This window comes from Molothrus aeneus, chromosome 2 (genome assembly GCF_037042795.1).
Source record: "Molothrus aeneus isolate 106 chromosome 2, BPBGC_Maene_1.0, whole genome shotgun sequence".
Taxonomy (NCBI): domain Eukaryota; kingdom Metazoa; phylum Chordata; class Aves; order Passeriformes; family Icteridae; genus Molothrus; species Molothrus aeneus.
The window spans coordinates 116,874,881-116,899,776 of record NC_089647.1 but is presented as its reverse complement, the minus strand read 5'-3'; the positions used below and the strand labels follow the sequence as shown (position 1 = coordinate 116,899,776).

General features: G+C 45.3%; 1 protein-coding gene across 1 annotated transcript; it reads left to right on the top strand.

The window, feature by feature from the left end:
* The first annotated feature begins 440 nt into the window (after positions 1–440).
* On the top strand, positions 441–21,460 carry IFNAR1 (interferon alpha and beta receptor subunit 1). The gene is made up of 11 exons (XM_066545591.1): positions 441–633; positions 4,505–4,718; positions 8,820–9,004; positions 10,282–10,439; positions 11,983–12,130; positions 13,264–13,378; positions 14,582–14,781; positions 15,035–15,186; positions 15,984–16,137; positions 17,566–17,720; positions 18,761–21,460. Exons 1-11 carry the CDS (start codon positions 441–443, stop codon positions 18,989–18,991), a joined length of 1,905 nt encoding a protein of 634 aa, XP_066401688.1. The 3' UTR covers positions 18,992–21,460.
* The last annotated feature ends 3,436 nt before the right edge of the window (positions 21,461–24,896 follow it).

Sequence of the window (24,896 nt, the reverse complement as noted above, 5' to 3'; positions counted from 1 at the left end):
CCTTCACACAGCCCCGACAGTGCCGCGACACCAACCCGACACAGACCTCACACTGCCCTGACAAAGCCCTGACTGCCCCTCACAGCCCTGACCGCTCCCCACAGCCCTGACCGCTCCCCACAGCCCTGACTGCCCTGACAAAGCCTCGATACAGCTCGGACCGCCCTCACACTGCCCTGACAAAGCTCCGACACCGCCCCTCACACATCCCTGATCGCCCCTCACAGCCCCGACACAACTCGGACCGCCCTCACGCAGCCCCGACACCGCCCTCACACAGCCCCGACACCGCCCTCACACAGCCCCGACACCGCCCTCACACAGCCCCGACACCGCCCCTCACGGCCCTGACTTCCCTCACACAACCTCCAGCGCCCTCACAGCGGCCGGGCCGCTCCGCGCAGGCGCCGCCGCCGGCGCTTCCTGCAGCGCTGCCCTGGATGGCGGAGCCCGGGGCTGGAGGGGCAGCGGAGCCCGGGGAGGGATGGACGGAGGAGCCGGAGGAGCCCGGGGATGGATGGACGGAGGAGCCGTGGGGTAGAGGGACGGCGGAGCGGCGGCGGCTGTGGGTGCCGGGCGGGCGCTGGCTGGCGGCCGTGCTGCCCCTGCTGCTGGCCCCGCTGCCCTGCGCAGGTGGGTCCCGGGGCTCTCAGGGAGCGGGGCCGGTGCGGGGCCCCTCTCTGGGGCCGAGGGGGGAGCGGGGAGCGGGTCCCGCTGCGGTCCCGGAGCTCTGCGGGGATGCGGCGCAGGATAACGGTGTCGGTGAGGGTGTGTCGTGTTTGCAGGGCTGTCATGATATCACAGCAGGGTTTGGGTTGGGAAGGACCTCAGAGCCCACCCAGAGCCACCCCTGCCATGGCAGGGACACCTCCCACTGTCCCCAGTGCCCAGCCTGGCCTTGGGCACTGCCAGGGATGCAGGGGCAGCCCCAGCTGCTCTGGGCACCCTGTGCCAGGGCCTGCCCACCCTGCCAGGGAACAATTCCTCATTGCCAAGATCCCATCCAGCCCTGCCCTCTGGCTGCCATTCCCTGGCTCCTGTCCCCATTCCCCTGAGGACTGTCCCTCTCCTCCACACCAGTCCCAGCCATTCCCGGTGAATTGCAGCGGTTGCAGCCACTATGGGTGAAACAGCTTTGGATTCCCATTGTTTGGCTTGGAAATCACAGTCTGGCAGAGCCTAAAGGATAAATGAGGAAATGAGAGGTGGAATGGCAGGATGGGGGTTTTGGCTCGCAGGGCAGGAGCTTGTGCCCTGTCTTTTGTCCTTACACAGCAAAAAACAGCTATTGCCCAAAACCTGTTGCTGGAAGAGGAAGGATTGAGAAGCATTGCAAAGGAGGGCAGAGGGACTGTTTGTACAGGCAGGCAGTGACAGGACATGGCACAGTGGTTTTAGACTGCCAGAGGGCAGGGCTGGATGGGACATTGGGAATGAGGAATTGTTCCCTGGCAGGGTGGGCAGGGGCTGGGATGGAATTCCCAGCGCAGCTGTGGAGCCCCTGCATCCCTGGCAGTGCCCAAGGCCAGGCTGGACACTGGGGCTGGGAGCAGCCTGGGGCTGGGTGGGCTCTGAGATCCCACCTAAGCGGTGATTCTCACTCTGGAATTCCAATAGCTCTGTTTCAGTGACCTCTCCCTTCCCCTGGGCCAAGCCCAGCTGTTCCCTGTGCTGCTGCTTCTGGCCCTGGCTTTCTTTGCACATCAGGGTCCTTCAGAGCCTTTCCTGATGTCACGTCCAAGGGGCCTCCTCTTCCTTCCTCTGCTGAAATGTTGACTGAAATTTTCCGCTGGCTCCTGCAGCCAGGGATGTCGTAAGCATCGAGCATCATGTGCTCCTGCTGGGATTTCCCCTGACTGTGGGGTTTGCTCTGTTGCCATTTCTTGCTTTCTTCTGTTGCTGAACAGATTTTGTTATATAATCATTATTGTTTTCAACCGTCAACGTTGCCGAACATCTCCTGAGCAAAGCAGTAACTTTTGTGTATTGGAACAGTTTGGGTTGGTTTGGTTTGTTTGAATTTGACAGGGGGAAGAGATGGGCAGATGTGCTAAAAGCATTTCTGGTTTTTAATCTCTTCTTTCCACAGAAGTCTAATCCCTTATAATGGTTTCTCAGAACCCAAGTGTCATCACACCCAAGTGGACAAACAGGAATTAGTTTTAAATGTCTAGCTTTAAATCATTAATAAAATAAGCCAGGAAGAAGTGTTGATTTTTAGGCTTGTTTTTGCTTATCAAGTTACTACCTAAATCACAAAATTTCCCTGCTGATTAAACACCACTGAGTTTGCTCCTTCCTTCCTGCATACCTGTTCATTGGGAAATTGATGATTTGTGGAATTAATTTAGGGAAGCAAGCGCAAAACTCGTTGAAAATAGGGAAATACGTGGAAGGGTGGATGCTGGATCACATCTTCCTGTCTGTTGGGAGAAACTGGCTCAGTACTCCAGGAAACAAGTACAGTGGTGTTGAACAGCAAAATGTGCAGGGCAAAGAGGGGAGGGTTAAAATATTAGACCTGCAGAAAAACCACAAACTTCTACCCATAAATTACACAGCATTGTTTTATTGGGTGTTTTTAGAAACCCCAAAAGTTTCATGGCACAGCAGCGCTAGTTAGAAGGAAAAGATTAGGTCATGTCTCATAAATTAGACCTCCACTAATTAATCTCAGCCAGGTTATTGGGATTTTTTTTTTACACTGCTTCAAGCAAGTTGAAACGTTTGGAATGGATACAAAAGAGAACAATAAATTTCCTTCAGGAAGCTGAAATTTGGCTTAAAAGGAAAACTTAAAGAATTGCTGCTGCCATTCATCTTTCTCTTGGTTGGGAGTTGTGTTGAAAATGACCTTCCTGGGGTACTCCCCAGCTGTACAAAACACTGGCCTGGCTTAAAGCACAGGCTGGGTTAAAGCACAGAAAGTCTCTGCTCAGAACATGGATCTGGACAGGATCCTCCTCCTCCTCCCACTGCTCCTTTTTGCCATCTGGCCTGCTGAGGTCTAACAAGGAGTTCTGGAAAGCCTCATGCTCAAAAAATTAAGGATTTGAAAGGATGGAAGAGAGACACTAAATATTTGAATTTCTACCCAAGGCAAAGAAAAATACTCTGATAATTGAAATGTAGTGTTTTTATCAGTTGGAGTCTGTGGGGCCCTTGTTGTCACAAAGGGTTTTGGCTGAATTGTAACCATCTGTTGGATAAATATCTGGGGAAAAATCTGGTTTTCCCTTTGTTTTCTTATTTTCTGAGCAAACGTCCTTTGGCATTCTCTGGGTTTGTCCTGCTCTGTCAGAAGAGCAGCAAATTCCTGCCTTGTGGCAATAAATTCTGTAGCGGGAGCCACAGGGGTTTATTGAATTATTTGGCTTTTGTGGTTTTGTGCTTTCAGGAGTTATTTCCCAAAATCATGTGGGTCCAACTTAATTCTCCTAAAGGATTTTGCAGAATTCAGTCATTCTGCTCTTCCACACATTCCCTTTGTGGGCAGGGACCTTGTGTAGAAAAATAAATTGGGTTTGTAATGAAGAGCCTGTCCCAAAGTCAGGTTCAGGATAAGCCATCGCTGTCCAGAGAGTGCCCAGCTGAAATGGGATTTCTTGGCTCTGGTTTCCTCCTCATACAGTCAAATATCAGACTGATCCCAAACAGCAATTTCAGATACAGCTTCAAAATCGTGACCGTTGGGAAGTCATTAATAAATAACTTCAGATAAAATAGAACCGAACAAAATAGAATGTCAGAGCTAAGAGGTGTGGTTTGTTTTGTTTTAATTTATTTAAATTTATTTTGTTTTAATTTTTATTGTTTTTTTAAATTTTATTTAAATTTTATTGCATTAAAAAAACTTATTATAGCTAAAATTTTTATTTTAATATTTTATTGTGTTACTTATTTTATGTATTTTTATTTTATTATCTATTTTACTTTTTACTGTTTAGTTTTATTTATTTTATTTTTATTCTACTTTATTTTATTGTATTTATTTTACTTATTATTATTCTATTTATTTTAGATTTTATTTTATTGTGATATTTTCTTTAATTTTATATTAATATTTTCTTTACTTTTTATTGTAATATTTTATCTTAATTATATCCTAATATTTTATTTGTTTTTTATTATAGTATTTTATTTTAGCATTTTATTTTAATTTTATTTCAATAATTTCTTTTATTTTTTCTTGTGATATTTTATCTTCATTTTATCCTAATATTTTATTTACTTTTTATCATAATACTTTGGGTTTTTTAACATTTTATTTTAATTTTATCTTTATATTTTCTTTTCTTTTTTATCATAATACTTTATTTTAATTTTATCTTAATATTTCCTTTTCTTTTTTTTTTTTTGTAATATTTTATCTTAATTGTATCGAAATATTTTCTTTGCTTTTTATTTTAGTATTTTATTTTAACATTTTATTTTAATTTTATCTTTATATTTTCTTTTCTTCTGATTGTAATATTTGATTTCTGTGCTTGCTGGTTTCTCCTAGGCCAGAGCAGCCTGCCGAGCCCTGACAACGTTCAGGTGCACGTGGTGAACACCAATTTCACCCTGAGCTGGGACTACGGGGGGAGTGACCCCAGGGTGACATTCTCAGCACAGTTCCAGTGGTCAGTGCCATCCCTGGGAGCCAGCACTGGGAGCCAGCACTGGGACTACAGGGGCACTGAGCCCAGGGTGACATTCCCAGCACAGTTCCAGTGGTGAGTGCCATCCCTGGGAGCCAGCACTGGGGTTACAGGGGCACTGAGCCCAGGGTGACATTCCCAGCACAGTTCCAGTGGTCAGTGCCACCCCTGGGAGCCAGCACTGGGTTACAGGGGCACTGAGCCCAGGGTGACATTCCCAGCACAGTTCCAGTGGTGAGTGCCACCCCTGGGAGCCAGCACTGGGTTACAGGGGCACTGAGCCCAGGGTGACATTCTCAGCACAGTTCCAGTGGTGAGTGCCACCCCTGGGAGCCAGCACTGGGGTTACAGGGGCACTGAGCCCAGGGTGACATTCCCAGCACAGTTCCAGTGGTGAGTGCCACCCCTGGGAGCCAGCACTGGGTTACAGGGGGAGTGACCCCAGGGTGACATTCCCAGCACAGTTCCAGTGGTGAGTGCCACCCCTGGGAGCCAGCACTGGGTTACAGGGGGAGTGACCCCAGGGTGACATTCCCAGCACAGTTCCAGTGGTGAGTGCCATCCCTGGAGCCACCCCTGGGGTTACAGGGGGAGTGACCCCAGGGTGACATTCCCAGCACAGTTCCAGTGGTCAGTGCCATCCCTGGAGCCACCCCTGGCTGCTGCTGCTGCTGGCCCAGCTTTGTCTCCCTGCTGGGAGGTTTTTTATAAATCAGTTTATTTATCACATGGAGCTTGCTGCTAATGCTGAACCACCAGCAGGGTTCTTGCAGGAGATCTGGTGGCACACTTAGAAGTGGAATTTAGGTTTATTTACAGAATCCCAGAATGACCAGGTTGGGAGAGACCTTCAAGGCCATCGAGTCCAGCCCAGCCCCAACCCCTCAACTCAACCCTGGCACCCAGTGCCACATCCAGGCTTTGTTAAACACACCCAGGCATGGGGACTCCACCACCTCCCCGGGCAGCCATTCCAGAACTTTCTCACCCTTGCTGGAAAAACCTTTTCCCTGCTCTCCAGCCTGGATTTCCCTTGGTGCAGCTCGAGGCTGTGTGCTCTGGGTGTGTCAGTGCTGCTGGAGAAAGAGCCCAGGGCCAGCTGAGCACAGGCCCCTTTCAGGAGCTGTGCAGAGTGAGGAGGGCAGCCCTGAGTCTCCTTTGCTCCAGGCTGAGCACCCCCAGCTCCCTCAGGGCTTCCTCACAGGGTTTGTGTTCCCAGCCCCTCTCCAGCCTCCTTGGTCCCTCTGCATGTGCTCAAGAGTCTCAATGTCCTTCCTAAATTTAGTTTCTTGTTTCTTTGGTTTCTGTAGCTGTGGCCACACACAGAGTATTTGAGGAAATTTTCAGGATAACTTTCATCTAATTTCTCAGAGTTCATTAACCCACATTTCTCAGCTGCAAGCTTAATGCCCAGACAAAACAATTTAAGGTTTGTTCTTAAATATTTCCTTGGTTTCCTTCAGTTGTTCCATATCCCAGTTCTTTTGCACACATGAGCACAGGCATTTTGTGGCACTTTCCTGACAGGTAAATATTGAAAAACATTTCTGAGATAAAGTTACTGAAATTCTGAGCAACCTGGGATCGTGGAAGGTCCCATGGCAGGGGTGGAGCAGGATGGGCTTTAAGATCCTTCCCAACCCAAACCATTCTGGGATTTTGGATTTAAAAAAAATAGCTCTTATTTTCCAATATGTGGATAAGAGCAGCTGCTTTGAAAATAGATTTATTTTAAAAATATCAGACTGGTCTGAAAGACAAGGTAGGAGTTGAGGATAAACAATTACTGCTTCAAGTCTGTGCCTCCTTTTTTTGGCCAGACATTTTAAATGTCTCTTTAAATCTCTTTCTTCACTGAGGTGTGGATGTGTGTTGATTAAAAAAGAGCTGCTGAAAAGCTGATTATTGCTGAACTCCACTTTTCACCTCTGTTTTTTATTTTCCCTTAATTTCCATTCCTGGCTCATGTTATGATTAGTGGAGTTCTGCTGCTTTTATGCTCCTGTACCCACTTTTGTCAAGACTTTAAAATTTCTTCCCATGAATTATAAAATCTTTGCCAGGCTAAGAAATATAATAATCCTGAGGATGTAATTCTGTGTTCTGGCAGTTGTAGGATAATTTATAAGGAGATAACACTGATTGCACTGCTGATAAAGCAGCATGAAAAGGGGTGATGTTTATTAAAGTTAAGAAGAAAATAAGAATAATTTCAGTGGTTGTGGGTTGGATTTATCCCAGGCTATTTATCCTGGGATGTGTTATAAATAACTATGTGGTTATTGTATTTTGTTATTACTGGCTTTTCTAAATTATTTTGATGGAGTACAGTTTGTAATCTCCTTTTAACTGCTTTTGATATAGTATAATTTGTCAGCCTTTTATAGTTAATACTCTAATCCCTGTGTGGATTGTATATCTTAGTGTGATAAATATATATTGTAGTTTAGGCTTTTGCAAAATATTATGCACTGTGTATTATAAAATTAACTTCTGCAGAAGTAATTGTAGTAGTGAAGAAATAATAATAATAATAACAATAATAATATCAACTTATTAAAAAATAAAGTAATAAAATAATAATTGTAGTTGTGAAATAATAACTAATGCCTCTATTTTTGTAACTAACTGACAATAGTGAAATACCTATTCAATAGTGAAATAGCTAATATTGATTGAAAGTACTTGTAAAACTGGCTAGAATGTCTGTATGATAAGAAAACATTGGAAAGAACCAGGCAAATAGCACCAAAAGAGCAAATTAAAATCCACCACTGCCCCTTGGGCTAGCAGTAACTGTCAAACCACAGACCAGAGGAAATAAAATACAAAACTCAAAATCCTGTCTGTGAGGAAATAAAATACAAAACTCAAAATCCTGTCTGTGAGGAAATAAAATACAAAACTCTCAAAATGCCATCTGTGAGGAAATAAAATACAAAACTCTCAAAATCCTATGTGCATTGTGCTCCAAGAAGATGAAATCAAGGGTCAAACTGAGATAAGGAATTCCTGGAGCATGTGAACTCCAGGGCAGGTTGAATATGTATAATCTGCATGGAAATGCATTTGAGCCATGCACTGGGAGAGTACCTGAGAGCTGCTGCAGTCAGTGTGTGCTTCTGGCAGTCTGCCAGGCACCCCAGCACTGGAACTGGCCCTGCTCCCCCTTATTCAGCTTGTCACAGTCTGAAGAGTGAGCCTGGGGTCTCACAGGCTCTTGATCCCAGGGTGTTGGTCCTGGTGGTTTTGGTGAGCCCAGGGTGTTTATCCCGGAGTGCTTATTCTGGAGCTGTTGTTTAATCTGGGCTGTTTCCCTGGGCTGTTGTTTCTCCTGGGGTGTTGTTTATCTGGGGTGTTTCTCCTGGGCTGTTGTTTATCTGGGGTGTTTCTCCTGGGGCTTTTGTTTATCTGGGGTGTTGTTTATCTGGGCTGTTTCTCCTGGGGCTGTTGTTTCTCCTGGGGCTGTTGTTTATCTGGGGTGTTGTTTATCTGGGCTGTTTCTCCTGGGGCTGTTGTTTCTCCTGGGGTGTTGTTTATCTGGGGTGTTTCTCCCGGGGCTGTTGTTTCTCCTGGGGTGTTGTTTATATGGGGTGTTGTTTATCTGGAGTGTTTCTCCTGAGGTGTTGTTTATCTGGGCTGTTTCTCCTGGGGCTGTTGTTTCTCCTGGGGTGTTGTTTATCTGGAGTGTTTCTCCTGGGCCTGTTGTTTATCTGGAATGTTTCTCCTGGGGTGTTGTTTATCTGGGGTGTTTCTCCTGGGCTGTTGTTTCTCCTGGGGCTGTTGTTTATCTGGGGTGTTTCTCCTGGGGTGTTGTTTCTCCTGGGGCTGTTGTTTATCTGGGGTGTTGTTTATCTGGAGTGTTTCTCCTGGGCTGTTGTTTATCTGGAGTGTTTCTCCTGGGGTGTTGTTTCTCCTGGGGCTGTTGTTTATCTGGGGTGTTGTTTATCTGGAGTGTTTCTCCTGGGCTGTTGTTTATCTGGAGTGTTTCTCCTGGGGTGTTGTTTCTCCTGGGGCTGTTGTTTATCTGGGGTGTTGTTTATCTGGAGTGTTTCTCCTGGGCTGTTGTTTATCTGGGCTGTTTCTCCTGGGCTGTTGTTTCTCCTGGGGCTGTTGTTTATCTGGGTTGTTTCTCCTGGGGCTGTTGTTTAATCTGGGCTGTTCTCTGTCCCGCAGGCCGGAGCCAGACCCCACGGGCTGGCAGGAGCTGCCAGGGTGCCAGGCTGTGGCTGGCACAAGCTGTGACTTCTCCTCGGCCATCTCAGAGTACTATGATGTCCACTACGTGCGTGTGAGGGCCCAGGCAGGGCCACTGGTGTCCCCATGGTCCCAGGACCTGCAGATGGTGCCAGAACAAGTTGGTACGAGCTCGGGGCTGGTGGGGACACTTTGCTTCCTTTAGCACCTTGGAGGAGTGTGCTCCCCTGCTCTGCTCTGGTGGGACCCCACCTGCAGAGCCTCCAGCCCTCAGATCCAGCAGCAGGAGGACCTGGAGCTGCTGCAGGAAGCCCAGAGGAGCCACGGGGCTGGAGCCCCTCTGGAGCCAGGCTGGGGGAGCTGGGATTGTCCAGCCTGGAGAGGAGCAGCTCCAGGCAGAGCTCAGAGCCCCTGGCAGGGCCTGCAGGGGCTCCAGGAGAGCTGCAGAGGGACTGGGGACAAGGCCTGCAGGGACAGCACCCAGGGAATGGCTGCCAGTGCCAGAGGGCAGGGCTGGATGGGATCTTGGCAATGAGGAATTGTTCCCTGGCAGGGTGGGCAGGCCCTGGCACAGGGTGCCCAGAGCAGCTGGGGCTGCCCCTGAATCCCTGGCAGTGCCCAAGGCCAGGCTGGGCACTGGGGACAGTGGGAGGTGTCCCTGCCATGGCAGGGGTGGGATGGGATGAGGTTTAAGGTCCTTCCCATCCCAAAGCAGTCAGGAATGAGGATTGTGGAAAAACCACGTGTGGTTTCCACTGCTGGTAACAGCAGGACAGAGAGAATTTCCCAACAGGAATATGAGATCAGCCATCTGCAGGTCATGGAATGCTGTAATTCTGTCTTTTCTGGAGAAGGAAAACTATTCCAGGTGGTGCTGGTTTCCTGACTGAACTTCTGTCACTCTGTATTTTTCCAGATTATTTATTGGAAAAGTCCTTTTTGACAGTAGATTTTTGCAGAATCCCAGACTGGTGTGGATTGGGAGGGACCTTAAAGCCCATCCCATCCCACCCCCTGCCATGGGCAGGGACACCCCCCATAGACCAGGTTGCTCCAAGAACCCCATTTTTGGGAAGTTTGGCTTTTCAGCAGTTTCAGTGGTACTGAATCCTTTCTTTGAAGTTGGATTTATTGGTCTGAGCTAAGTCTCTTGCCTTGCAGGTTTTAGAATAATTTATACTGATTTTTTTGGAAAACATTTGCTGGTAATATTTAATGTTAACTGCTTTTAGAACCTGGTGATGGTAGTTGGTTGTTAGGTTAAATTTCTTTTAGAAACTGTCTGAGTCATGAAAACTTAAGGTCCTGTGGGTGATTATTCAAAAGAATTAAAAATAAGAAACCATAGGCAGGCATTTTAGGTTTATTATTTAAACCACTTTTGGGGTGTATTTTCTCAAAGTAGACATGTTTAGCTTCTTTTTTCTTTCCATATTTGCAGCTCAGATTGGTCCACCAGGACTGGAATTGCAGTCCACAAATGGAGTTGTAAAAGTTACGATTTCTCCTCCAGAAGCAAATCAGGGGAAAAAAATGTGGATCAATGATCTGAGTTTTAAATATAACCTGGTCTTCTGGGAAAACTCCTCACATGCTCAGGTATGAGCACTTCTTTACTTACCTTACCAGAACTGCCAGAGATGGACTTGAATTTGTGCTCTGGAATGGAATTGTTTGCTTCTGTGTGTTTGAAACTTGGATGAGGTGGTTTTTTCTTGGTGGGATGATTTTGTTCTTACCATAGCATTGTTTTATTGGAATTGCCCTGATCCAGGGGCTTTTTTGAGGTGTTGCCATTGTGAACTGGTTTCCAAGGCAGCATGTGTGTCCTGCAGAGCACCCAGAGCTCTCCTCTGAAGAGCAGGGAAGAAACTCTTCCTTTTTTACCCTTTTTAGGGAAGTGAGAATCATTTAAATTAGGGCAGGGATCAAAGGCCAATCTGTGTTCTTTTGGGAGATCAGATCAAATTCATCACTTCAGAAAGGACCTTGAGGGCCTGGAGAATCCCTGAGGGAGCTGGGCAGGGGCTGGAGAATCCCTGAGGGAGCTGGGCAGGGGCTGGGGCTGGAGCAAAGGAGGCTCAGGGGCCCTTGTGGCTCTGCACAAGTCCCTGCCAGGAGGGCACAGCCGGGGGGGAAACACAGGAATGAGGAAAGGACAAGAGGGAATGGCCTCAAATGGCACCAGGGGATGTTCAGGTTAAAGACAGAATAAAATTCCCCTCTCAGGGTGGTCAGGCCTTGGGCTGAGCTGCCCAGGGAGGTTTGGAGTCCCTGGAATTGTCCCAGAGCAGTCTGGATGTGGCCCTGGGGACAGGGATTGGGGTGATGCAGGTGGGGCTGGGGTGGCACTGGGTGATCCTGAAGGGTTTTCCCAGCCTTGATCCCGGGATTCTGAGAAGATCCAACCTTCAGGGCAGGTTGGATCAGTCACAGCTCTCTGATGCTCAGCCTGGAGCAAAGGAGGCTCAGGGGGGACCTCAGTGCTCTGCACAGCTCCTGACAGGAGGGGCAGGGAAAGGAGGAGAGGAAATGGCCTCAAATGGCACCAGGGCAGGCTCAGGTTGGAGACTGGGACAGAAAATTTCCCTGGCAGAGTGGTCAGGCCTTGGGCTGAGCTGCCCAGGGAGGTCTGGAGTCACTGAATTGTCCCAGAGCAGTCTGGATGTGGCCTTGGGGACAGGGTTTGGGGTGATGCTGGTGGGGCTGGGGTGGCACTGGGTGATCCTGGGGGCTCTTCCCACCTCTGGGATTTTGGGATCACACACCAAAGGAGCAAAAGGCCCAGAAGTACAAGTGGGTAGGGTCAGTGAAAGCCAAAGGCAGAGCAGGGAGGAGGGTCTGGGTGATCAGGGCTGGAAAGTCCTGCTGCATTCTGGGATGTCTGTGGGTGAACTCCTGGTCATGCCCAACCCCTCCCCAGTTCCATGGCAAAGGAGCCCAAAATATTCCTGTCAGTCACTGGCTGAACTGCCAACTTCCCTTTAGGATTTCTCCAGCTCAAACACTCTCCTACTTTCTCTATTCCACATTTTTAGGAGGGGTATGATACAAATGGGCTGAAATCCTGCTGAATGATCATTTAAAATGTTCCTGGGGATGCACAGTTCCCCTCACAGCTCTTTGTGTTTGTTTCTTCCAGCTCCAGAGCAGAAAGGTTTTCCCTGTTGACACCATTGATCACCTTGCCCCAGACAGCACCTATTGCTTCAAAGTCCAAGCAAATCTCCCTAGTGAGGGAAAGGAAGGCTTGTTCAGCCCCACCAGCTGTGTGAAAACCACCCAGAAAGGTACCCAGGAAATGAGGTTACCTGCAAATGGTAACTTCTATTAGACTGGCACACAGTCAGTTGTTCTGAAGCAGCAGGAATAGGCAGAAGGGCCAAATTCCTCCTCATTTTGGTATAAAAAAATAAAAAAATATATATTATATATATTTGCCCTTCTCAATCAACATAAAACATGTCAAGGGTAGAGTTTTAATACTACAAGAAGGTTTTTGCCATGAGGCAAACTTTGACATTAATTTGGAACAAAAACTTCTTTGTGTGCTTTGGAAAACTCTTCTTTTTGAATCAGTGACTGAATCAGGAGGTAAAAAATCAAAAGCCTCTGGGATACTTGGCACTCAATGAATGCACAGAAAGTTGAGTTGAGCTTAAAAAAATGCTGGTTTTATATAATCCTTGGTGAATTGATTGTTACAGCTGCTGAAGAAAGGCTTTGAGGGGGCAGTTTGCCACCTTGTTATGTAAAATTAAATTCTTTTCTGTGCTGTGCAGTTGCTTTTAGATGTTTATTTTAGGAAAAAAATAACTGCAGAAAGTCAAATATTAGATTGGACTAGGGTGGTACATCATAATGAGTTCATGGTAAATCAAAATGTAAGTAATTGATGGTAAATGAAAATTATTTTATACACAAAATACATTAATTGATACACATGTGTCTTAAAAACATTTAAAGAATACATGTATATTTTTTAAAATACTAAAATAATACATGTGTATCTTAATAAAATATTACAATAACTGATACATGCAAGTTTTTATTATCTTATAAGATATTAAGTAGTTGTCACATTCATACTTTAACAAAATATTAAAACAAAAAATCAAAATGTACAATAAAAACAGATGTGTATTTTATGTATTTTTCTCCTCATGTTATTCCCAAACCAGTTTATTTCTGCTCCTCTCAATATTTGTGTACTTTAATTTTTTTCTGAATTGATTTTAACAGATTTTTTAAATTAGGATTTTTAAAATTTTTTAAATTAGGCTTGATGGGATGCTTTGCATATCACAGCCTGTGACTTGCAATCCGTATAGTGAATAATCTTTATGTTTTCATTACTGACATGAGAAATGTCCATTCCCATGAAGCTTTTTGGTAACTTTGGGCTTCCTTTCCCCCTGAGCAGTGAACGACCTCCTGTGTGCCACCAACCTGAGCGTCCTGGCTCTGAACATGAAATTCCAGCTGCTTTGGAGCGGCCAGGGAAATCAGGATGTGAACTACACCGTGCAGTACCTGTTGTGAGTTCAGCCATCCCAGCCCTGCCACCTGCAACCCCATCTCTTGTGTTCTGCTGGTGCTTCCTAGAGGTTAAAATGGAATAGTTGGTGGCTTTGTACGTTAATGGGAACGTGATGGGCTCATTGCTGTTAAAGAATTCCATGTTACCACCTGAGCCTGGGATTTCAGGGACTGGGCTGCTTTTGGGGCTGTTAAAGTCCTCTCCTGAATGCTGAGGGACATTTTTAAAGCTGGGAAACTTGAATTGCTTAGTGGCTTTTTGAATGTGGAGAAATTAGATGAGTAAAAATGAGCAAAAATACAGGTGGTGGAGGTTTCAGTTGTCAGCAGCTTGGGTTTCTTCTGGGCAGACCCAAATAGGGGAGAAAACACAAGGTAGCATGGTGTGGCCCATCAAGAAAATGGTGTGGCCCATCAAAGAAATGGTGTGTGACATAAAGAAATGGTGTGTGACATAAAGAAATGGTGTGTGACATAAAGAAACGGTGTGTCACATAAAGAAATGGTGTGTCACATAAAGAAATGGTATGTCACATAAAGAAATGGTGTGTGACATAAAGAAAATGTTGTGCCCCATAAAAAACCCATCAAGTCATATAAAAACCCCCTCATGCCATGTGAAATAACCCTTGTATCACATCAAACCCCATCCTATCACACACAAAGCCACTGTATCACATAAAGAAAACTAGATAAAAATCATATTGCATCAAAAAATAAGGAATGCCATAAAACCCCCATCATATCCCATCAAATCCCATTGAATCACATCCATAAAATCCCATTAGGAAGCAGCTCTATAAACCTGTATCTCAATCTCCAGCTGCTGCATAAATATTGTGGCCAGCACCTAACAGAAGAGGAGGGACCCCCTGGCATTCCTTGGGAATTCTTTGGCATGGCAGGAAATCCATGGACTGCACAGAGCTACGTGAGAACTTCTCATTTGGACTTTCAGAGCCTGCCCACCCCACATTTCATTTCTCTGCTGGGCCTTGGTTAAAGCCCTAATTTGTATTCCCTGGCCCTTTTATCTTCATTGTTCCACTCAGAAATGTCTCATATTAAAATGCTGATTTTTTTAAAATTTTATTACTAGAAGCCTTTTTGCCCAAAACTGAGCCAAGTGCAGCACAAACAAATACGATTTTCTTGAGGAGCTCAGGGAGCTGACATGAAAACTCTTGAATTCTCTGTTGCAGTGGCTACGTGAAGAATCTCCATGATGATTACTCAAACAAGTGGCACAATGTCCCCAGGTGTGAGAACATCGCCAGCACCTGGTGCAACTTGTCCTCCATCATCACCACCACTGGGTTTTATTACCTGCGAGTGCAGGCCAGGGGGGGACACAACAAATCCTGCTTCTCCAAGGATGTCAAAGTGGATCCTCTGAAAACAAGTAAGGAAATGCTTTCCTGAAATGCTCATTGCTCAGCAAACTCCTGCCAAATGTCTTTATGGGCTGACAGGAGGGGGGACTTCACAAGAATATAGTGAAATTAATTCAAATGTTTCTCAGGATTTGATATTCTGAATAAAACTATGAAATTATACTTCTAACTCTGTTTCTTCAAGATTATAATGGATTTCACTGGCAGTCTTTGAAGCAATGTTTTTAGTTGGATTTTTATTATTTATTTTATTGTTTTCAGATGGAATTGGCCCTCCTGGTGTAAGGCTGGACCTCAGTGACACTTTGCTCCACATCATTATTTCTCCTCCAGGAGATGAGGATGAAGCCATGAGGGACCATTATGACTTGTCCTACAGGATCCTGTACTGGAAGAATTCCTCAGATGTGAAGGTGTGAACAAATTACAAACAATATAAGATTCATTCTGACTTAAATCCTGAGTTTCCATTCTCCCTGAGGAGCTCCTTTCCAAAAGAGGCACATTTGTGGTATATCAGTCTTAAAAAAAATCAGTTTATTGGGTTTTCTAATGAAAGATTCTATCAAAAACCTGAGCACTGTGACTTTTATCACCCAGTGGTTGAGATTTTTATGTAACTCTCTTAGAAATCTGATCACTGTGATTGTTATCTCCCAGTGATGGGGTAAAATCTCCATTTCCATGGATGAGTCTGTGTGCAATGGGATGGAAAAAGCTCCTCAAACACTGAAGTCCTGCATCCTTTAGCTCACATTTTAATGGATCTTTCCATGTTTTCTTTAAATGCTTCTTAGGGTAAAATATTTCACAGTAATTGGTAAAAAGGGGGGCAGAAGAGAAGGAAGCAAACTGCAGCAGGAAGGAGTTTCCTGGGAACTGGGACATTTCAGAATGGGGAAAGCCCTTGGTTCTTGCCCAGGAAGTGTTTGCTGAGTTCTGCTTAGGAGCTAAGGGGGGTGGTTTATTTATTTTACTGAATCTGGGTGCCCAGGGAGGTGGTGGAGTTCCTGGAAATGTTCCAGAGGCACCTGGATGTGGGGCTGCATGAGCTGGAAAGTCTCTCCAGCCCTGCAGGTTTGGGGTTGCAGCAATGTGTGACATTTCACAGAATCACTCCTCCATCAGAGGCTGCAGCTCTCACCTCTTTGAGCCTCCTGTGCTGCCCATGGGCTCTGATCCCTCCTCTTCCCCTGATTTGCTTTTCCAGGAGGAGGTGAAGCAGAAGGAGGTGAAGCAGACCATAGCCACAGTCCCTGATGTGTCCCCCTCCAGCCTGTACTGTGTCCAGGTGCAGGCCTTCTCCGAGCCCTACAACAAGAGCAGTGCCTACAGCCAGCAGCAATGCATCCACACCCCTGCAGGTGGGCACAGCCTGGCAGAAATGCATCCACACCCTGCAGCTGCAATTCTTACCCCTTCCCTGGGAACTCAGCACTCCTGCCAGCACTGGCAGCACCTGGCTGGGCACAGAGCTTCAATTCCCAGCCCCACATCTTGGCAGGGAGCAAGGAATCACTAAATTCCACATTTTCAGGGGTATTTTAGCCTTGAAACTGTCTTAGTCCTTCTGGGAATGGGCCTCCTGTGCTGGAGAGTGAGGAGATAAATCAGATTTGTTAGGGCTGAAAGCTCCTCTTGGTGCCAAGGGAGAGTGGGAGGATTGCACTCACTCAGAGCACAAGAACAAATCATGGTGAAGGTAATTGGCCACATAAAGTTTTATTAACACTATGAACATTTCTGACTCTTCAAACTGCCTTAAAGCCAAGAAAATGTAATAACAGCAATGCCTGGCTCACATTCAGGATTCATTTATATTGTGGTCCTCACTGCTGTGTCTTATCAAACCTGAAAAGAACCAAAAGCTACTTTTTCCTGAATAAGAAAATATTTTAATCTATTTTCCTAGGTATTCCTCTTCCCCTTATCCTCCTACCTCAGTGAATCTCTAAATCCAAGCAGTGCCTTCAAGACAGACCCTGCTCAGACATTTTTATACCCCAGAGTGAAAATCTTCTATTCTTTGATCATGAAATAAGACCTGATTGTGTCCTTTGGATTACTTGGAAAGTGGCTGCTGGTGCCTGTTCATTTCAGTATCACCAAACTCCTTTCAGTTTCTTGAGATAATAATGGAATTGTGGAAGGGTTTGGGTGGGAAGGACCTTGAGGATCATTTCATTCCCACCCCTGCCATGGCAGGGACACCTCCCACTGTCCCCAGTGCCCAGCCTGGCCTTGGGCACTGCCAGGGATGCAGGGGCAGCCCCAGCTGCTCTGGGCACCCTGTGCCAGGGCCTGCCCACCCTGCCAGGGAACAATTCCTCATTGCCAAGATCCCATCCAGCCCTGCCCTCTGGCACTGGCAGCCATTCCCTGGGTGCTGTCCCTGCAGGCCTTGTCCCCAGTCCCTCTGCAGCTCTCCTGGAGCCCCTGCAGGCCCTGCCAGGGGCTCTGAGCTCTCCCTGCAGCTGCTCCTCTCCAGCTGAGCACCCCCAGCTGGTGCTGGGGTGATGGAGGGACTGGAGCACCTTGGAGGTCTCTTCCCACCTTGGTGATTCTGGTTTTCTATTGGAAAATATTTTGTGGCTTCTTCAAGCAAAATTATCTCAGACACTGGCACAGCATCGCTTTTCCCTGGTGCCCATGGCTGTGGAAGTGTTGGGGAATGTTTCCATGATGTGGAAATGTTGAATTATTTGATAAATTCTGCAGAATATTTGGAGCTGTGCTTTAATTTCTGCTGGTTGTGAATACCTCGACTAAATGGTTTTTATTCCCAATTTTAGGTACATCTTTAGCTCTGATCATTTCTGGGATTTTCGTGGTTGCCCTGCTGGTTGTCCTGCTGGTGGCCACTTCTCTTGTTTTTGTGTTCTACCAAGCCTACAACAAAATCAAATACGTGTTCTTCCCCTCCTGCCAGCCCCCCCTGAACATCGAGGTGAGCTCTGACTTCTCACACCTTCTTTGTAGGAAAATGAACTTTAAATATCATGGAAAAAAAGATGTTTATGTGTTATGGCTCAGCCAGGGTTCATTTCAGAGGTTTTATCAGGTCTCCAGAGCTTTGTCCAGTGTCCAGCCTGGCACAGGTGCTGCTTAGCAGGGATCCTCTTCTGGAATGAGAAGGGCAACGCTCAAGTGTGTCTTGAAACCTCTGTACCTGGATTTTCTTTTCATTCTTGTGTGGCCTCCTCAGGCTCTAATCCATGAAATCTTGCAATTCTCTGGTGATTGACAATTGAGAGCAGGAAAAGGGATGAGATAAAATGTTGGAGTCACCCCTTAGTGATGGATTCAGTGAATGCAGCTGGGAGGTGGGAGCTGGGATCTGCTCCCAGGGAACAGGGACAGGAGCAGAGGGAACGGCCTCAGGCTGGGCCAGGGCAGGCTCAGCTTGGACAGCAGCAGCAATTTGCCCATGGAAAGGGAGCTCAGGCCTTGGCAGGGGCTGCCCAGGGAGCTTTGCAGTGCCCAGCCCTGCAGGTGTCCCCTGCAGGTGGCACTGAGTGCTCTGGGCTGGGGACAAGGTGCCCATGGGCACAGCTGGCACTGCATGGGCTGGCAGGGCTGGGCCAGCCCCAGGGATTTGGGGACTCTGTGAACTAAAACTTCATCCTAAATCTGAGCTGGTGACCCTAGGGAAACAAGGAGTGGGAAACCACACATTGCTGCTCAACTTGAGCATGGTTTGGGTTGGAGGGACCCCAAATCCCACCCAGTGCCAGCCCTGCCATGACAGGGACACCTCCCACTGTCCCCAGTGCCCAGCCTGGCCTTGGGCACTGCCAGGGATGCAGGGGCAGCCCCAGCTGCTCTGGGCACCCTGTGCCAGGGCCTGCCCACCCTCACAGTAAAGAATCTGATAAATAACATTTGTGTGATTGTGGTGTTTAGCAGAATTAGTATTTAATTATTTAAATCAGTCTATAATTATTACTTATGGATGTTCATCTCTTCCCCTTCTGCTTCTGTCCTCAGGGATTTGGAGCACAGCCCTTCAGCAGCCCTTACTTGTCAGCTGCCACAGAGGAATCAGTGGAAAATTGCTGTGTGATTGAATCCATGATCACAGAGGAGGGAAATCAGATTGTTTTCACAGACTACAACCATTCCACCCAGAGCAGTCGAGACTCAGGGAATTATTCCAACGATGACAACACTTCTGGGAGCAAAGGATCCAAAGAAACACTGGGAAAGGAAATCGTGTAACTTTGGGAAATCAGAGTTCCTTTGTGGGATTGTCAACTTCACAGACACTTCAAACCTCTTTGTGATGGAAGTCCCAGCCTGAGGGGACACTGTGACCTTTGGGATCCTATGGGGACACTGTGACCTTTGGGATCCTATGGGGACACTGTGACCTTTGGGATCCTCAGGGGACACTGTGACCTTGGGATCCTGATGGGACACTGTGACCTTTGGGATCCTATGGGGACACTGTGACCTTTGGGATCCTCAGGGGACACTGTGACCTTGGGATCCTGATGGGACACTGTGACCTTTGGGATCCTCAGAGGACACTGTGACCTTTGGGATCCTCAGAGGACACTGTGACCTTTGGGATCCAATGGGGACACTGTGACCTTGGGATCCTCAGGGGACACTGTGACCTTTGGGATCCAATGGGGACACTGTGACCTTTGGGATCCTCAGGGGACACTGTGACCTTTGGGATCCAATGGGGACACTGTGACCTTTGGGATCCTCAGAGGACACTGTGACCTTTGGGATCCTATGGGGTCACTGTGACCTTTGGGATCCTGAGGGGACACTGTGACCTTTGGGATCCTGATGGGACACTGTGACCTTTGGGATCCTGAGGGGGACACTGTGACCTTTGGGATCCTGAGGGGACACTGTGACCTTTGGGATCCTGAGGGGACACTGTGACCTTTGGGATCCTGAGGGGGACACTGTGACCTTTGGGATCCTATGGGGACACTGTGACCTTTGGGATCCTGATGGGACACTGTGACCTTTGGGATCCAATGGGGACACTGTGATCTTTGGGATCCTCAGGGGGGTCACTGTGACCTTTGGGATCCAATGGGGACACTGTGACCTTTGGGATCCAATGGGGACACTGTGACCTTTGGGATCCTGAGGGGACACTGTGACCTTTGGGATCCTGAGGGGACACTGTGACCTTTGGGATCCTGAGGGGGTCACTGTGATCTTTGGGATCCTGAGGGGACACTGTGACCTTTGGGATCCTGATGGGACACTGTGACCTTTGGGATCCTCAGGGGGTCACTGTGATCTTTGGGATCCTGATGGGACACTGTGACCTTTGGGATCCAATGGGGACACTGTGACCTTTGGGATCCTGATGGGACACTGTGATCTTTGGGATCCTCAGGGGGTCACTGTGATCTTTGGGATCCTGAGGGGACACTGTGACCTTTGGGATCCTCAGGGGGTCACTGTGATCTTTGGGATCCAATGGGGACACTGTGACCTTTGGGATCCAATGGGGACACTGTGACCTTTGGGATCCTGAGGGGGACACTGTGACCTTTGGGATCCAATGGGGACACTGTGACCTTTGGGATCCAATGGGGACACTGTGACCTTTGGGATCCTGAGGGGGACACTGTGACCTTTGGGATCCAATGGGGACACTGTGACCTTTGGGATCCTGATGGGACACTGTGACCTTTGGGATCCTCAGGGGGTCACTGTGATCTTTGGGATCCTGAGGGGACACTGTGACCTTTGGGATTGCTGGGTTTGGGTTCCAGAGCTGCCCTTGCTGGGGGAGCTGCTCAGGCCTGGCTGGGAATGACCCCAGTGTCCCCACCCCACCCAGGGCTGTCCCTCTGACCAGGAGCAGCTTTGGGCACTTCTGTACTTGAAGCTGTGAGCTGAGCACTCCCTGCCTGCTCCAGCACCGTTCTGTGTGGGGTCACTCCCACAGCGTTTACACAGCCACAGGAATCCATGCTGGACACAGTCCTGTGGGATTGCCACTGCCAGCCCCTGCCTGGCCCAGCAGGTCCAGAGCTAAAGGTGCCAAGGGAGCAAGAGGAGCAGCAGTGAGGAGGCTGGGGTTCCTCACAGGGTTCCTCAGGGGATTCCTCATGGGATTCCTCACAGGATTCTTCATGGATGTGTCTGGGAATGTTCCCAGTGCTTGTTCCATGTCTCGCTCCCCATCCCTGGAATGTCCCAGGCCAGGCTGGACCCTGGGGCTGGAGCAGCCTGGGACAGTGGGAGGTGTCCCTGCCATGGCAGGGCTGGGTTGGGATGGACCTTGAGGTCTCTCCAAACTCATGCTGGAATTAGCAGGACCCTGGTGAATTTAGGAGATGCCTTTAGCAGAGGGCTGAGCTTGGCACTCAGAGCTTTCCCTCTTTTGCCAACAGACTTTTCTTTGGACAATCAGGATGTGCTGCAGTAGCATTTCAGTTTTCATATTCCATGTTTTCCATGCTGACTCCACTGTCTTCCAGTGCCCTTTTTTTTTAAAGTCTCTTATTTTTTTATGAAGAGACTGCTTTGGAGTCAGCTGGGTTTGAGCATCCTGTGGACTGCTGTTGTTTGTTCTCTCTTCTCTGGGAACTCTTGGTGTTTATGTATCTTTTTTTTTTTTAACTTTGAAGATACTACCTAATTTTATAAATTTCCTATGCCTGTGTTCATTGAAGAACATAATAAATTTTGCACATTTGCTTCTTATCCCTCTCTTGGTTCTGTGTGTTTTTGGTGTAGTGACATGGAAGTTGCCCTGTGGATACTTGGGAAGTTCCCATGAGGAGCTGCCCTTTCTGAAAAACCCAATGTGAAGGGTAGAATGGAATATCCCACATAAATTACACAGAAATGGAATTAATGGCATCATTTGGACAAAAGCTAATTCATGGGAAGGATTTCACTGCCAGATTTTAAACAAAGCACCCAGTGAATGTTCCTGAAAGAGGCAGGATAATTCACAGGCAGCCCCATTTTCCTCTGGAGTGCAGAACCACATGGATCATAATTAATGGATATTTATTGTTATTATTATTATTGGATTTTGTGCTCTAAGTGTGCTTACAGAAAATCTTGTACCAGCTCTTTCCAGTGGGGCCAGAAGCAGCAAAACCAGAATAGTGAGATGGAAAAACTCCTTGATTCAATGTGTATTTAAATATCTAATATTAATATATAATAATAGTAGTAGTACTAGTAGAAAATTTGTTTGTTTATTTATTTATTTTAGTATCAAATATTTAAACTGGAAAATTAAGTTCCTAAATGCCCAAGTCAGCCTCATTCTGATTTTTCAGATGTATCCAGAAATACTGGGAAAAGGATTTGACCAGAATTTTACAGGTCACAGACCTCTTCATCTCGGAGTCCAGAAGAAGTGTAATTACATGGATTTGTTCAGTTCCAAGGTATTTCTGAGGAATGTGGCCCTTGGGGGGCTTTCCCTCTCCTTGTTCAGGATATTCCCAACAAGATGAGCTTGGAGGTCTTTCCCAGCCTGAACAATTCCATCATTCTGTGATTCTCTGCACTGAATTCATGCTGGTAATGTTGGAATCCTGGCAAATGCCCTGGGGAAAGCTGGATTGCTCTGTGTGGTGTTGGAATTACAGGGAAGTGCCTCAAGGTGGGTGTTAGTGAAACCAGAACCACTTCATCCATGTTGATTTTGTGGGATAAATTCAATATCAGCTCCCAGTCCCAGGGAGGAGAGGGCGATGGGGCAGAAGTTTTGTGTCCTGGCATTGAGCTTGTGAGAAGCAAGGCTCACTCCTTAAAATATTTTAAAGTTTAGTAAGGGATAGAAGGGACTTTTACAGCGCTGGGAGCTTGGCAGAGGCACATCAGTTAGTTCAGAATATTTTCCTGATGCCCTTTTTCACTGCACTGGTCAGGTGCATGTTCATGAGGATTATGCACATTCAAACATCCCTTGGAGTCTGCACGTTCTGGGAATTCTTTTGCTTGGTCTGACTCTTGGCCCATCTTCTTAAAGTGCTGCAGGTGAAATGTGTCTGTTTTATGTTCCCACAAGGCTCCTGTTCTGTGCTTTGGCAGTTCTTGATAACCAAAGGTCGGTGGTAAATCCTTCCTTGCATTCTTGTTTATTTTCTTTCAATGTTATACAGACAAGGTTCTCCACGAGTCCATGAGATCCACATTAGCCACTTCCCAGATTGGCTGAGTTATTCTCACCATTGGCAGTGAGTTACACAAATAAAAGCATTTAACATCACAATTATTTGAATATTTAGTGAAAGCATAAATGTGGAATTTTCTGGGTTGGTTTTTTTTGTTAGGGTTGGGATTAAACGTATGAGATGGTATTTTTGTTTGGATTTAGATGTTTATTGGTTTTATCTATATTATAGTTTTATAAACTGTGAGTTCTATAGTACTTTATTTTAGTAAACTAAAAATGGAGTTGCATCTCTATAAGATTTTTTAAGGATAAACTGTCCAATAAAGAAATGACACCTAAATTATATTTAACTTTTAACCAACTACTTGTGGTCCGCAATGTGGACTTTACTTAATTACTTTTAAAATTACTTTTATTTCATTCTTTTATTAATTAAATTTTTATTTAATTTATTTAAACTAATTATTGTATTTTATTTTATTCATTTTTATTTTATTTATTTTTATTTTATTACTTTTTTATTTCATTAAATATCACCCAAACCCATGGAGAAGAAGTTGAAGAAGAAGGACAAGTCTCTGCTCTAAAACGTCTATCTTATTTTATACATATTATTATACTCTAAAACTTTAAACTCCGAGTTTTCTACTATATGATATTACACACTTCTATTTAAACTACACACTTATAATCTTAATTCTCTCATTCAGTTTTGGAAGCTTTCTCCACAGCCTCAGGTCAAATGTAGTGGTTTTTTGGGGTCAGTGCCTGGCAGCACAGAAAGTCTGAAATTCTCAGTATCCAGGGTTCCAACATCTAAACCATAATATATATTTGTCACACTAAAATAGACAAGCTACACAGGGCCAGGTGATAAATGATATATATTAAAGCAGTTCAAAGTGATCACAAACTGTACTGTATCAAAATCATTGTTATGTTATAATTCTTTATTATTATTATTATTATTATTATTATTATTATTATTATTATTATTATTATTATTATTATTATTATTATTACTATTATCAAAAGCCAATTCATGACAGAGAAAGCCAACAACTGCAGAGTTATTTAGAATGAGCTGAGGGACTCCAGCAGCTGAGGAGGATTTTCAATGGTTGGTCCCAGGGCTGGGACTTTCCCATGACTTCTGCCTTTGGAATGGATCCTGGCATTGGCCTGAGTTATTGTTAGGGCTTATTTGTTTAGATTTTGTTAGAGTTTATTTATTTATTATTGGGATTTATTTATAATTGGTTATGGTTTTATTTATTTATTATTAGGTTTTTTATTTTTTATTTTATTTATATGTAAAAATACATATAAATGTATTTTTATTTATACATTGATATAATGTATTAGGGTTTATTTGTTATTGGGTTTTATGTATTTGTAATTGATTAGCCTTGATTTATTTATTAGGATTTATTTATTTCTTTGTAATTGATTAGGCATTATTTATTTATTATTTGGGGGGCTATTTATTTATTTGTAATTGAATAGGCTTTATTTATTTTCTTATTAGGTTTTACTCGTTTATTATTTTATAATTGATTAGGACTTGCTTACTTATTAGCATTGATTGATTTATAACTTATTAGGGTTTCTTTACTTATTATTAGGCTTTACTTATTTAGAATTGATTAGGTTTCATTTATTATTAAGTTTTATTTATTTAGAATTGATTACTGTTTAACCTAATTTGTTGATTAGGTTTTATTTGCTTATAATTGGTTAGGTTCTATTTATTTATTATTAGGATTTAGTTATTTAGAATTGATTTGGTTTTATTTATTGTTAGTTTTAAACATTTGTTTCTTTAGAATTGATTGGGGTTTATTTATTTTTATGGGGGTTTTGTTTATGATTGGTTAGGTTTTATTTCTTTATTATTAGGTTTCATTTGTTTATTTAGAATTGATTATGTTTTGTTTTATATATCATTAATTTTATTTATTTAGAATTTACTAGGTTTTATTTTTCTATTATTGCAGTTTT

Coding starts and splice junctions, on each gene's coding strand:
- IFNAR1 (XM_066545591.1), top strand. CDS start 441: ATGGCGGAGCCCGGGGCTGGAGGGGCAGCGGAGCCCGGGGAGGGATGG. Junction 634..4,504: donor GGCCCCGCTGCCCTGCGCAG/GTGGGTCCCGGG, acceptor GGTTTCTCCTAG/GCCAGAGCAGCCTGCCGAGC. Junction 17,721..18,760: donor AGCCCCCCCTGAACATCGAG/GTGAGCTCTGAC, acceptor TTCTGTCCTCAG/GGATTTGGAGCACAGCCCTT.